This window comes from Myripristis murdjan, chromosome 1, assembly GCF_902150065.1.
Source record: "Myripristis murdjan chromosome 1, fMyrMur1.1, whole genome shotgun sequence".
In the NCBI taxonomy this organism is placed as follows: domain Eukaryota; kingdom Metazoa; phylum Chordata; class Actinopteri; order Holocentriformes; family Holocentridae; genus Myripristis; species Myripristis murdjan.
This window is the reverse complement of record NC_043980.1, coordinates 32,166,248-32,180,904: the sequence shown is the minus strand read 5'-3', so window position 1 is coordinate 32,180,904 and position 14,657 is coordinate 32,166,248. Positions and strand designations below refer to the sequence as shown.

Below are 14,657 nucleotides of genomic sequence, written 5' to 3'. Positions count from 1 at the left end.
GTGGCCATCATTACTTTAAGAAATGAAGGTCAGTCAGTCCGGAAAATTGCAAAAACTTTAAATGTGTCCCCAAGTGGAGTCGCAAAAACCATCAAGCGCTACAACAAAACTGGCACACATGAGGACCGACCCAGGAAAGGAAGACCAAGAGTCACCTCTGCTTCTGAGGACAAGTTCATCCGAGTCACCAGCCTCAGAAATCGCAAGTTAACAGCAGCTCAGATCAGAGACCAGATAAATGCCACACAGAGTTCTAGCAGCAGACCCATCTCTAGAACAACTGTTAAGAGGAGACTGCGCCAATCAGGCCTTCATGGTCAAATAGCTGCTAGGAAACCACTGCTAAGGAGAGGCAACAAGCAGAAGAGATTTGTTTGGGCCAAGAAACACAAGGAATGGACATTAGACCAGTGGAAATCTGTGCTTTGGTCTGATGAGTCCAAATTTGAGATCTTTGGTTCCAACCGCCGTGTCTTTGTGAGACGCAGAAAAGGTGAACGGATGGATTCCACATGCCTGGTTCCCACTGTGAAGCATGGAGGAGGAGGTGTGATGGTGTGGGGGTGTTTTGCTGGTGACACTGTTGGGGATTTATTCAAAATTGAAGACACACTGAACCAGCATGGCTACCACAGCATCCTGCAGCGACATGCCATCCCATCCGGTTTGCGTTTAGTTGGACAATCATTTACTTTTCAACAGCACAATGACCCCAAACACACCTCCAGGCTGTGTAAGGGCTATTTGACCAAGAAGGAGAGTGATGGAGTGCTGCGGCACATGACCTGGCCTCCACAGTAACCGGACCTGAACCCGATCGAGATGGTTTGGGGTGAGCTGGACCGCAGAGTGAAGGCAAAGGGGCCAACAAGTGCTAAACACCTTTGGGAACTCCTTCAAGACTGTTGGAAAACCATTTCAGGTGACTACCTCTTGAAGCTCATGGAGAGAATGCCAAGAGTGTGCAAAGCAGTAATCAGAGCAAAGGGTGGCTATTTTGAAGAAACTAGAATATAAAACATGTTTTCAGTTATTTCACCTTTTTTTGTTAAGTACATAACTCCACATGTGTTCATTCATAGTTTTGATTCCTTCAGTTAGAATCTACAATGTAAATAGTCATGAAAATAAAGAAAACGCATTGAATGAGAAGGTGTGTCCAAACTTTTGGCCTGTACTGTATATGTATAGATATGTATATATCTATATAGATAGATATGTATATATCTATATGTATCTATACAAGAGCTTCACTGGTAAACTGACATGGCCACTTATTCAGCTGTTGCATACAATCTAAGTTACAGCAGCTAAAAGCCTAAAATGCAAATCTAACTGTTTCATGCAGCTGCCACTCATTTCCTAGTGTTTATGTTATCAAACTAAAAGGTGGGCATGTACACTATAAACTAGCAAATTTAACACTCTTGGTTACCTAGCAGTCAGGTGAGAGAGTGGACATTAGTAAGTAGAGGGATTTCCCATAATTACATGATGCCTTCAGTATTTTTAATGTTACACTGTATTTCTGACTTCTCAACCATGGGGCAATTTGTTAACTGAACTACAGTATATAGGGATTTTTTTTTTTTTTTCTTTTTTTTTTTAAATTTGGTGAAACATAATCGATAATCAATACCTACGCCCCAGATGTTGTAATTGATGAGGACTACTTTGATTTTATAGGCCAGCTTTATTTAGAATATGTGACCTGAAAGTACACTGGTTTTAAAATGCAACTAATCGCAGAGTACAGAGCAAAGAGTGAGAAACAACTTGGGGCAGCAAGGTTAATCGACTGAAAACTAAGCATTTTGAATCCAAAAACACAGTTTTGGGGTGTTTTCAGAGCTATACTTTGCAGATGACTCAGTTGCCCTGTATAGTTCAGCTGAACTTTGATTTTTTGTGGTAAGGTTGTCAGTACTAACACAACTGTTTTTTTCACTGATAGACACCATGGTAAAGTCAGACATACATCCTAACTACAAAAATACAAAAATTATTCTTTAATGCAGCTATGAAATGTATGTCCATAACCCTAACCTAACTTTAGCCTAAATCTTCCAAAAGCATATGAATTCCAGCTATAATGAGAGGAAATTTTATTGAACACACACCAAACTCCAGAAGACTGAGCCAATAGTCAGCACTGGACAAAAACATCAAGTTTATTGCTTTTTATTAGACATATTGTAATAGAAAGGTGTCATATCATGTCAACATGTAACCCGGTGCTAAAATCTTTTTTTTTTTTTTTTTTTTTTGTCTTACATAATAATTCCTCCATCGTCATGTTTAACATCATTTTAAGGCAGTTACAAAGAGTGAGGGCACCAAATAAAGTACTGGGCAAAAGAAGTGGGACTTACACGCATACACAGCTTGAACGTTTCCTTTGAAATGGTAAAACATGATTAAAAAGGTGTTTGTGTGACATGTGTGTGCATTTGTCTGTCTGTGTGTGTCTGCGTGAGTGTGTGCTACTAGGGAATGAGTCTATGTATGAGTCACTGCTGTTTTAAAATTCATCCATCTTTTCAATAGTTACTCACAGATGTCTTTAAATCATGTTTTTCACTTTAGCAAGGTTTTTCTTTTAAGCATTCCTAGTTGTTGTTTTTTTTTCTCTCCCTCCAGCAGGTTTCTGCGTGTGATATGGCACACAAAGGTCTGGGCGAGTGGCCAAGCAGGCAAGAGAGAGCAAGAAAGATAGAAAGAAACAGTGGAAAAGAGAGAGAGAGGACAGAATGCACATTCCTCAAAAAAGAGATGATGCATTAGCAACTTCACCCGCTGCTTGGGATGTGAGATGTGGCTGAAGTAAAAGCTCTGAAGCAGAACAAGAGAGAGAGGGAGAAAGAGAGAAAAAGAGAGAGAGAGAGGGAGCAATGGCCCATTAATACAAGTGGGTAGGCCTGAACGTGTCCATCCTTTCTCACTATGAAGCTTGACTTGAGAAGTGGCAAGCAGAGAAGAAAAAAGGTCTTGTAATGTGCCATGGTAGAGAACTGTTACTTATTATAATGTCTTATAAAGTCTTGTAATGCACATCAACAGTACTGGAGAAGGGAGTAGGCCATCTCTGGCCTTGTATGGCTTTGGCACACTGTTCTTACAGTTTCTATAAGAGCGGAATTTTTTTTTTTTTTTTTTTTTTTTTTTTTTTTTTGATGTTCCTTTTCCAGAGGCAGAGGCTTAGAAATCTCCATACCTGTGGGGAGAAAAATAAATAAAGACGAGAGAAAATATAAATACTAAAGAGATATTTAAAGAAATAAGCTTCAACATTTTCATATAAATACATTCCCGTTTTGCTTCTCTCTATCACCAGTTGATATAACAATAGTGATTCAACCTATAATCACTTCATGAAAGCTTTCACATTTGCTGTTCTAAATACCCAGGGTTGGGTTGGTCTTTCTGCAAGGGGAAAAAAATCCCCTGGTGCACAGGAATGGATGTTTTACATTTCCAACAGTGGCAACAGCAGTTTGTTTCGAATAAATAAAAATAGAAATATGTTAGCATGAGCAGCGATAGCCGCCGTGGCTGAATAGACAAAGTGGAAGATTAAGGTCGATTCAAGTGTAAACAAAGAACATTTTCATTTCCCTTTTCTGTAACTTAGACATAAATTGGCACTATTCCAAGCCAGGAAGTATGCACTGCATTGCTTGTTAGTGTTTGTGTGTGTGTTCAGGCATGTGTGTTTGTGTGTGTGTGTGTCACTCACTCACTCAGTGTCATCAGCAGTGGGCGTGTTATAGCTCTGGAACAGTGGCTGCATGAAGAGTCCCAGTGTTCCCACCACACACACCAGGATGAAGATCCACAGGAACAGACGGTCTATCACCATGGCGACATACTTCCAGTCCTCTATGATCTGGAACCAAAAGCAAGAAGTCAGACCATTATGGGATGTTACAATGGAACATCCCAGAGCTGGGAAGGATGTGTGGAAGTAGACACTCAATGAAACACTGTGTTGTAACCTTCTTCAATGAAAATCATTCGCTTGGGGTTCATATGTGCCCAGTCTTCTATTTAAAATACTCTCCTCACTTATAGAAAAATGAAGTAGCTCATTTTACAATATTAATTTCTTTAAAGAGAGGTGGTTAGTGATCAGAAAATGTTTTTAATTGTTACATTGGCTATAAAGATTTTCGGATGCCCAGCAGATATCAGGGTATTGGTACCCAGTGTTGCAGAGAGGGAATCAGAAGGCTTTATGAAAGATCTACCACGAGCAGTAACAGTGAAAAAAAAATGTGTCTAGCAACTGATATGAATAGAGCATGGGATTATTTGTGCCAAAGCTGACAAATCTGCCTGCACATGGTCACTGAGTCTTTTTCAGGAATTTCTAAGAAAATCTGCTATTTTCAGAAGGAGAAAGATGATTGACAGGTTTAGATAATGTCAGGGAAACTTATGAATATGAAAGAAGAAGAAGATATGGAAAGATTTATGTAAGAGATGGACTGTTCTCTATGCATTTATCTTTCTCTGATACCATCCTTTTTCATACAAAACTCCTCATTTATTTCCCTTACATATTTATCATGATACATCTCATCATCTCCTTTTCACTAGCCCCTCTTTCCATCTTTCTTTGCTCCTTGCTTCTATCCTTACTTCCCTCTATGATTTATTCTTTCTTCCCCTCCTTCCATTCTGTTCCTGTTTTTCTGTTGATCATCAGATCTTTTTCCGTCTTCCGCCATAACCTTATCTCCTCACCCCTTCGTCATCATCTTCTGTCTTCATGTGCTCCGCAATGTATCTCACTCCATCCACTGCCTCCTCCAGATCTGCATCCCACTGCACTGCCACACGCCTCCGGAAGTCCGGGATCCCACCGCCGCCGTCTGGAATGTCACCCACCTTCCAGCCGAACTTCCGGGCTGAGTCCTCGTTCATGTAGAAGGAGTCGGCATCTGTCCGGATGCCACCAAGTTTTATGTCGGAATACTGCTTCTTCTCCATGCCACTGCGTGAGCTATTGGCATTTATCCCTGTGGCATTCCGGTTGGCATATTTCCGGCGGAGCTTGGAGGATCCTGGGCGCCTCATGAGGAGGAAGGCAGGAAGGCGGATCAAGAAGAGCCGTTTGACCCAGTCAGGCATGTGGTGGGTGGACGGGGAACGGTGATGCACATTGAGGACACACACACTGGTCACGATGGAGAAAGTGACCAGCACCATGGTGAACATCAAGTATTTACCTGGAAGAGAGATGGGAGGTTTGTGTGAGCATGAGAATAAAAATGCTAATACCCAGGAAATAATGTAGGGACAATCAATATCATATGAGAACAAGAAGGGGCTTGCCTATTCATTTCTGTCATATGCTGTAGTCAGTTCTTTGGTAATGGGTAATTTCTTAGAAACATTGATAAACTTATGGGAGAAAAGGTCCTAACAAGATTTCCATTGGCAAGAATAGCAGCATCTTGTATGATTCATAACAGTTGTTAAATTAGAGACCCTGATTGCTCTAGCTCCTCAAACAATCAGTGGTATCATGTTATAAGTACAGATTTGATAAACAAATGGGGATTATATTATATTTTCTTCCATTCACTTTGTTCAAGCAGCAAATGAAGCGTAGGCACTATTGTTGCGACTTCGTACATTGCTAACTGTACTGCTAACAGCGAGCAGTAGACTGTACTGCACTATCAATTATAACCAAGCAACATGCACCACTTCAGCCTCTGTCCACGAGATTCCAAGATTTCGATCAATGAAGTTAAGAACTTTGGACTCCATAGTGAGTTATCAGTCTTTTAACGTCAAAATAAATTCCCGGGGAATTTACAGATACAGCTTTGGAGGACTTTCATTATGATATTCACGTTGGAGGCATTATGGTCCTCATTTTCAAAATGATGACACAGATGAGACACAATAGCATGTTGTTCCTATTTGTGGGTTATTATGTCTGAAATGTATATGGGATATTTCTATACTGTGCATGTTCCATGACAAAATCTGTGATTTTTCTCTTAATTTTAGAACATTGTACTTGCACTTAGATTATAATGGGAATCTATGGAGTGATACATCTTTTGCCAAAATTTTTATCACACAAATCTAGTGTGATTGCAGCCTCTGGTTCCTAGATTCTCGTATAAAGACACACAAGAAGACAAACACACAGAAATGACTGACCTATGAGTGGCACTGCTAGGGAGGTGGGAGGCACTATCTTGGATATCAGCAGGAGGAACACAGTGAGCGCCAGCAGCACAGAGATGCACAGCGTCATCTTCTCCCCACAGTCTGAAGGCAGGTAGAACACCAGGATCGCCAGTGACGTGATCAGCACACACGGAATGATGAGATTTATGGTGTAGAACAGCGGCTTCCTCTTGATCACAAAATCATAGGTGATGTCCAGGTAGGTGATGTCGTTGGGGTCTTCATTTTTTCGTGCAGGGAGCGACACGATGTCCCACTCTCCGCTGGGCGTGAAGTCGTCCCGGCTGGCGAAGTCGCTGGTGAGGATGAGGTCCACCTCGGTGTGGTCGTAGGTCCAGGAGCGGAACTTGAGAGTGCAGTTCTGCTGGTCGAAGGGGAAGTTCTTGACCTCGATGGCACAGGCCGACTTATAGATGGCTGGGGGGAGCCAGAAGATATCCCCTGTGTTGGAGACCACAGCATTGCAGTAGAAGGAGACTTCATACACACCGTCAGCACTGTGAGGGGGTTGGGGGTAGATGCCACATTAACATATTGCACAGTGTCTTATAGGCTGAGAATGTGGCCAAGTGAGCAGACTTGGCCACATAAACCAAAACCAAACACACACACTCCCTGAAATGATCTCAGCGATCATATTTTTCACCCATTTTAATTTTCTCTGTCTCTCTCTCTCCCTTCCCCCGCCCTTCTCCCACCCTTCTTGCCATCACAACCAACAATTAAGACACGTTTGAAGTCAGCGAACCCTGGAGGCGGCTCGGAAGACCCTTTCTTCCTCTGCTCCCATAATGATCAAGGAAACCCTACATCTCCTTTATGATTGGCTGGGCCGATAACGAAGCCAGATTATTCAACTCTGATTAAGCAATTGTTAATCCCTCCCACTTTAGCAACAACCAGGTTTGGAGAAGAAAAAAATAAAAGAGAAAAGAACATGTGCAGAAATGTTCAATTAAAAATCACCATAGAAACAAAGGCTTATTTTAGCAGCAGATTTTCCGCTTCAATGTTCTGGATGGGAATGTTGGAACACCTCTTAATGAAATGATAGAACTTCATCAGTAATCCCTTAACATGAGCTTGTTTCTCTCTCTCTCTCTCTCTCTCTCTCTCTCTCTCTCTCTCTCACACACACACACACACACACACACACACACTGCACTTGGAAAAGGAGGAGGGTGAGTTTCTACTGTGCTGTTAAATGTGTAACCATGTTTGCTTAATTATGGGAGGGTGATGGTTTTTCATTACATCAACTTAAAACAGTACAATGGAAACAGGTCACCCACATCAAATACTGACACATGGATCTCACTGCTGCTATTGTAATACAGTACACACACTACTGTACATACTTGTTGTAGAGCACAATATCGGGAAGCCAGATGTGTTTAGATGGGATTCGTAGTTTTTTGATGCCTTCATACTTGTCTGGGTCCCACCTCAGCCTGTAGTCATTCCATTCCTGCAAAGACAAACTTATAATTATATTACCCACCGACATCCATACTTCACATGTACTAAACATTGTGTCTGAGCAGTGATGAAGATCATACCTGAAACAGCCACAGGTTGGTCGTCATTATCTGTTCTCTCTCATTCTGTAAGATACCAACAAACAACAATAATATTTTGCGTTGCAATAGGCTATAAATAATACACTTTAAATTTTAATATTACAGCGATGTCTGTTGTTTTCATTCAATCACACGTCCCTCAGTATTTTAAAAGTATAGAAGAACCCAAAAAGGATTACTGTTTTAATAAGTAATGGTCTTCAAAAAGTATTATGAAAACCTGAATAATTCAACAGAATGGTTTTTGCCATTAAACATTTTGTTAGAACAAGTGTCAGTCTTTTTAAATAGTAGGTACAAAATGGGTCCTTGTACTGGTGCCCAAGACGCAAATCTCTTCCTCCTCTGTGACTAGCTGTCCATGTGCATGCTTATAAGTGCATGTTCAAGGGTGTGTGTGTGTGTGTGTGTGTGTGTGTGTGTGTGTGTGTGTGTGTGTACTCACCACACTGATGAGCTGAGACAGGGACACCTGTATGGAGATCGTGACCTGCTGGCTCTTATTAACGGCTGGTCTGATCAGTTTGTTGTAGCGCTCGGGACCCAGCAGGTAATTCACCAGCCTCTCCTCTGCATTTTCTGCCCTGCTGCCTGAAGTCACAGAGACAGAGACAGAGTGGGGAAAATGTAAAGTGCTGTAAACACCATATACACTCGAGTGCACAGTGAATGTGCACCTTGCTGTGCTTTATTCACTGTTTAAAATCTTTATAATCTTAAAAAGCCTTCCAGCTGAGATACAGTTGCATGTCCCTTTGCTGTGCTGTTTAAAAAGAACTCGGTCATACGTGGTCAGCCAAAAGTAAATGCCAAAACTAAGTAAATGCCATATCTGCTAAGTGGTTTGTCTGTTTACAAAGCAGGAACACTGGGGGAGTGAGATGTGTTCCCCCAAGACGTAACACTGAAGACAGAAATGTCACCACATTGTGTGTGTGTGTGTGTGTGTGTGTGTGTGTGTGTGTGTGTGTGTGTTGCAGTTCCAAATGTGATAGCCTCTCTATCACAATATGTTTTCAGTCTAATGTCATCGTGAATGGGCCAGAATGAACAAGCTGGCTGTCAACCAAATAAACAACCAAGGGTATAAGGCTGAGTGACATATTTGTTTTAAAATCTGTGTGTGTGTGTGTGTGTGTGTGTGTGTGTGTGTGTGTGTGCATACACACCGTGTTGAACTGTGTGTATTCCACAGTATCACCCTTTACTGCAGGGTTTTAGAACAAAAGAACAAAACAAAATCCAGTCATGCGTTCCTCCGAGAGGATCCCCGAAGCTTTGTTTCTCTCAGCCCTAAATTATTGCTTATGTAAAAGCAGTCATATAAATTAATCAAAAGCAAAAATGCTTTTGGTTTGCTCTCTTGGCTTCCTCAGCCATTATGTCCACATTGTCAAACAGACTGACAACAGACAGAACAGCAAGCGTTTAATATTTTCACCTCCTCTGTGCTCTATGACTTGTCTGTTTGTATAAGATTACACACGGTGTTCAGGAAGGGTTGACTGAACATGTACCCTCTGTCTCAGCAACACCCTGCACTTTCAAGTTTTCATGACAGTCTCGACCAGCACTTCCAACTCTGTTAAGACGAAGGGAAACAAGGGAATCTAACAGGCCTCAGCAAAACACTGTGAGGTTCAGTTCACATTTTAACTTCAGAGCACAAGTGGTTTGCCGTGAAATAATGTGAGGGTGCTGCTGCCGTCCACATAAACAACAGTGACAAACTACATAGAAAAACTTTTGCTCAATATGTCATCTACTGTGTGCCATAAAATCAGTGTTTGCTGTCAAAACCTGTTGTTTTAGTGGCTGCACCTCCCACCTTTCCAAAATGCATAGATGACATACAATTTTATACTTTAAGAACAACAAGTGCAACAAGAACAGACAAGAAAATGTCAAAAAGAAAAGACAAAATAGTAACAACATATAGTACAAACAATATAGCCAATATTTTCAGTTTAAATCATTATAGTCCACCCTTCCTTGAGGTAAATTTTCTTACCATTTTTTCATACAGTGTTGTGCTGCCATGACTTGTGGGAAATCTTTTTCTTTTTTCTTTTCTTTCTTTTTTAAATTTGAATTCAAGGTATTTTTTAAACTGGGTTTTAAATACTTCTGTGTTACCTAAAAGAACAACTGTATTTATTATTTGGGGAAATGGATTTCTCAAATCACCTAACACAATATTTTGGGGTGCAGGTTAACATGACATTAACTGAAAGCGAAATCAGCCGATTTTGAATATTTGTGTATTGAATTATCACATGTAGGCAAAAGCAGAACAGAAGCATCTGAGCTTTGTCCTCCTTTACAAGTCTGCATAGTTTTTCGTTCTTTTTTGTTGCAGCAGAATCTTGTTAAGATCTTCCAATGAAAGACTTGAGACAACATATAGAATTCCCCTTGTAGTTGAAGTCAACAGTATAAATAATAATAGTAGTATGAAAAACAATAGTTATATAGTTAAACAGTAGTTATGAAAACATAACTTTGGCTTTAAATTCACTATCAAGCTCTCCTCCCGCACCTCTTTGTTCCTCCTACCTCAACGTGTGTACACCAGATCACATGCACTAACACACAAACACTAGTTAATTACAGGCTTTCAATATTCACACTGGCTATGTTCATGACATCAAGACCACAGTTAATTTACCCTACATTCCTATCAAATTGTTGGTGCATTTGGGTGGTCTTCATAAACTCATAGTCTCAAGTCAGAAATTTTCAAGCTTACCACTGGGCGTTAACACTCAAATCATGGATTATGAAGTTGTAAATACCATCGGCAAACCAGCAAAAGTTCCATGACACCTGAGTTGATGAGTTGTGAGGTATCACCTTGATACATACGGACAATTTCAACACAATGCGCCAAGTCATTGGTAATAATACTCAGATCACTTGCCTCGTTCAGTCATAGCGTGTGTAACAATGACCGATTCTGTCAAAAAGCAAGCAACAGTGATCTAAATCAGTCATGTAGATCTGTTTCAACCAATCAGTATTAAGCCCTAAATTGGATCATTTGTGCAAGAGAATAGCTGGAATAAAACTTGCAGGACAGGGGATCCTTAAAGAGTCCTGACATTCATAGTTTACATCTTTCAGTGGACAATGTCATTGGTCCCAACAGATAAAGGTACAATATACATCAGTGACCTGTTTCCAGCTAACCACAATTACCTGGGGAATGCCGGTTGGCCATGTGACATTTTTCAAACTTTCTGAGTCAATGAGGATTACCTCATTGTAGGTTTATACTACACTTTTCCACCCCTCCCCCTACAGTGCCCTTTTGTGCACTGCTGCATTGCTGGACTGGAGTTAAAAGTTGGGGCTCTGGAGGCACACTCATTCTCTATAACCCAACTGAAGAGTGTCTCTTTAGAGAGGTGAAATGAGAGAACCAGTGATGCTGCAACCACTTCACCACCCGTCTCACATAAAGCTCTGCAACTCATATCTTTAGCTTGGCTACCATGCAGTGTGTGTGTGTGTATGTGTGTGTGTGTGTGTTCACACATGTGCATAAGCAATGGGCTGCAATGAAGATTAAGTGTGTGTGTGTGTGTGTGTGTGTGTGTGTGTGTGTGTGTGTGAGTGAGAGAGAGACAGAGAGAGAGAGAGAGAGAGAGAGAGAGAGAGCTGTTAGCTAAAGTGAAGGTTAACCTTAAGAGTTAAATGCCTTTCACTACGCTTCCATTTCAACTGGCCTCAGGGAAGCGTGACATGTTTTCAGAGTATGTGTATGCCATGAGCAATTGTGCATGTGTGTGTATTGTGTTACAATTATAGCTTTAGAAAAGGGATATGTCAGTGTAAAGTGAGATGACAGACTGTTTGAAAACCATGTTGTGTGGAATTAGTGTGATTAAGTGTTTTGGTACATTAACTTAAGGTAAAATGCCGAGGCTGTGGTATACTTCTAAATCCCATGGAACAGAACACTACAGGGCCAGCTCAAATAAGGCGAAGATCCTTCAGGGAAACACACACACACCCAATATCTTGCATAAGTAAATACAACAACATGGTGAGAGACACAGAGAAGTGCAATATGCCCCCTAGGTGCATTACATCATTTAAATAATTTAGACTCAGATTTCAGAGTATCTTTGCCTTGATGGATGCTGCAGAGCAGAGGTTGAATATGTTGCCTGTCACACAGGGTCTTTGTCAAACAGTCGATTGTTTGGCAAAACCCACTTACACATTGATGGGTCCTGTTGCATTTGGATTGCAAAATCCTGTAGCATAGGAAAGTTTTGATCCTGCTGGATTTAACTATCTAGCCAGAGAAAGAAAGTTAAATAAAAGATAAAGAGAGTCAACACTCCTGACAGAACAAGCATCCAGAAACAGAGGCAAGGTGAAGGTAAACATTCCTTTTGCGACACACCATCTAAGGATCCTACCTGGAAGACAAGAGACAGAGCTTCAGTGGTGGTAGGTAGAAAATGGCCCTCAGTAAATTATTGAGAGAGACCATCTGCCATGGCTTCTGCTTATTTTAAAAGTAAGAACAGACAGAGTTTTTTAAGAACACGACTCTAAGGCCTAAGTTGCTGTAAGCGGTTTCATTGAGGCAGCATTTGATTCAGGAACACAGAGACAAAGACACACACACCGAATCACTAATGTAGCTCTTGTGTCGTACTCTGTTTTTGGTATACACAGGGGTCCTCTTAGTTTGTGTCTGCCTCTTTCTCTCAGTAAGAAAGTTTTTTTCCATTTCCATTAAATCCTAAACCAACTACTTGAATCACATAACACAGAATATGGTGCTTACAGGTGAGGCAGCTAATACTGTCTGATGGGCTCACACTGCTTATATGAGGAACACTGAACTAAAACACACACTGCAAAGTATTTATTATGTTGCCATTTATTTACTGTGATAGAAAATGAATAATGAAAATGGCTAAAGCAGATAGAAAAGGCCATTTGAAAAGCCAAATGTGTCACTGCAGTCGAAATTGCAATAAGCTTTGGCGTTTTGATGAAGAGCATTTTGCGCTTTTGAAAAGTGTTGAATATTGTTTTTTTTTTTATTTGTTTGTTTGTTTGTTTGTTTGTTTGTGCAAGATTTCCAGTCAGGCACTTCTGGTCATTTGTACCAACTGATTGTTTTTTGGAAGTGCTCCCACAATGTTGTCAAATAAGCTGGTCAGTGTAGTTAGCATGGAGATGACTGAACAAAAGTGCAGCACAAAATAAGCGTAAGTTCAACCAGCTATTTCCTTCCCCTTTCCAAAATAAGGTGGGTAGCTTAGAATAGGACAAATACTCAATATCACATCCCATTGTGCTAAATATAAGGTGTTCTTCATCTTGGAATTGCAGTACTTTACTAACAGCAACCTTGGGACTTTGTGGCATTTCTTAGTGTTTAGATATGAATCATATATTTGTGTGAAAGGTGGCACTTTATTGTGTTTTGGAAGCATTTCTTTGTATGTGTTTTTGCATATGTGTGATACTGGAGCACACTAATGATGCAGGACAAATTTCTTAGCAATTCACACAACATTTTATCATATATCAGATCAGATCATGCGGTTTTGTTCGATCAAGTTGAAGTTGTGGGCGCTGGTTACAGTGAGACTTTGTGGTGAAGACTGGCTATGGGAGGCCTTTCAAACATCCAACTGGTGATAATTTCAGGCAACTCGCTCTTCTCCAACTGTCCCCCGGTTGTGTGTGTGTGTGTGTGTGTGTGTGGTTGCTTGACCCCCTTGTCTCTCTATTTGCCTTTTTGCCCTGAGGTAAATACGAGGGACACCTGAGACAGTAAAACTTTGTCTTCTTTGGTGTAGGTCTGTGAGTGTGTGTGTGTGTGTGTGTGTGTGTGTGTGTGTGTGTGTGTGTGTGTGTGTGTGTGTGTGTCCCTATAGACCGTCTGTTCTACACAGACGGTCTATAGGGAAACCATCTGTTTGTGTGTGTGTGTGTGTGTGTGTGTGTGTGTGTATGAGAGAGAGAGAGAGAGAGAGAGAGAGTATGCGTGTTTCTACATTTACTGTTTGCATTTTTGTTTCTCAGGTGTTTTATATATGTTTACGTATATATATGCATAGTAGGATAATGTTAAGCGTCACAAACATACTCACACACACACAAACATCCAAGGGAGAATGTCGCGCATATAATCTTTCTCTCTGAAAAGATACACTTCGGCCAGCGTGTCTATCATTCAGCACCAGGGACAGCGAACTCACACTGCTGCTTTTCATCATGCAAGCTTCGCACAATAAGAAAATTATAAACCTTGAAAAACTGACTCTTTTGTCTTTTGAGTTGTTTTCCCTCATCTGAGCATAATGGTGTTGTCATCATCACTCACCTGCAAAACGTATTCCACCTGAATATCCTGCATAATACTTTTGAAAGCATGCTTAAACACATATAATAAAGAAGAAAAGAAATGAAACATATTGAGCTTATAACCAAGACCCGTGTAAAGTGCTATACTCACTTGTGAGAGACAGGATGAAGAGTAAGAGGACAGTACTGGTCGCAGTCATCTCCTCCCCGGACACTGGAAACTTGGTGGATTTTCAGATTGTCCCTGGGAAAGAACTGGCTTGCGTGCAGCGTGGAGCGGTGGTGATAAATCTCTACTCTGTGATGTTTCCTTTTTTTTATGCTGTCCGCCTGTCAGTGCCACACACCTGCTCACAATCTCGTCCTGCCACCCTGAGCAGCGCAAAAATATGAAGAAACTCCAATATTAGAGACAGACTATATTGCAGTGAAAATGTTAAATTGGTTTAACTAGATACTATTTTGTCCTTTATGTTCTACTTTGCCCACTGCCCGGCGCCGCTGTGTGCCTCCAGACTTGCCGCTTCA

General features: G+C 40.9%; 1 protein-coding gene across 1 annotated transcript; it reads right to left on the bottom strand.

Annotated features, from left to right (window-relative positions):
- Positions 1-3,156: 3,156 nt before the first annotated feature.
- Positions 3,157-14,350, bottom strand: chrnb5a (cholinergic receptor, nicotinic, beta 5a). Its single transcript, XM_030053734.1, has 8 exons — positions 14,281-14,350; positions 8,236-8,381; positions 7,770-7,814; positions 7,569-7,678; positions 6,181-6,707; positions 4,747-5,231; positions 3,741-3,886; positions 3,157-3,214 (listed from the first exon to the last, which is right to left on the bottom strand). Exons 1-8 carry the CDS (start codon positions 14,327-14,329, stop codon positions 3,199-3,201), a joined length of 1,524 nt encoding a protein of 507 aa, XP_029909594.1. The 5' UTR covers positions 14,330-14,350; the 3' UTR covers positions 3,157-3,198.
- Between the last annotated feature and the right edge of the window lie 307 nt (positions 14,351-14,657).

What these genes read in the sequence shown, in the direction of transcription:
- chrnb5a (XM_030053734.1), bottom strand. Translation starts at nt 14,329, where the DNA reads ATGACTGCGACCAGTACTGTCCTCTTACTCTTCATCCTGTCTCTCACA. An exon ending in CCAACCTGTGGCTGTTTCAG is followed by an intron (nt 7,679 to 7,769) that starts GTATGATCTTCA and finishes TTGTCTTTGCAG; the next exon opens with GAATGGAATGACTACAGGCT. An exon ending in CAGAAGATGATGACGAAGGG is followed by an intron (nt 3,887 to 4,746) that starts GTGAGGAGATAA and finishes TTTTGGTTCCAG; the next exon opens with ATCATAGAGGACTGGAAGTA.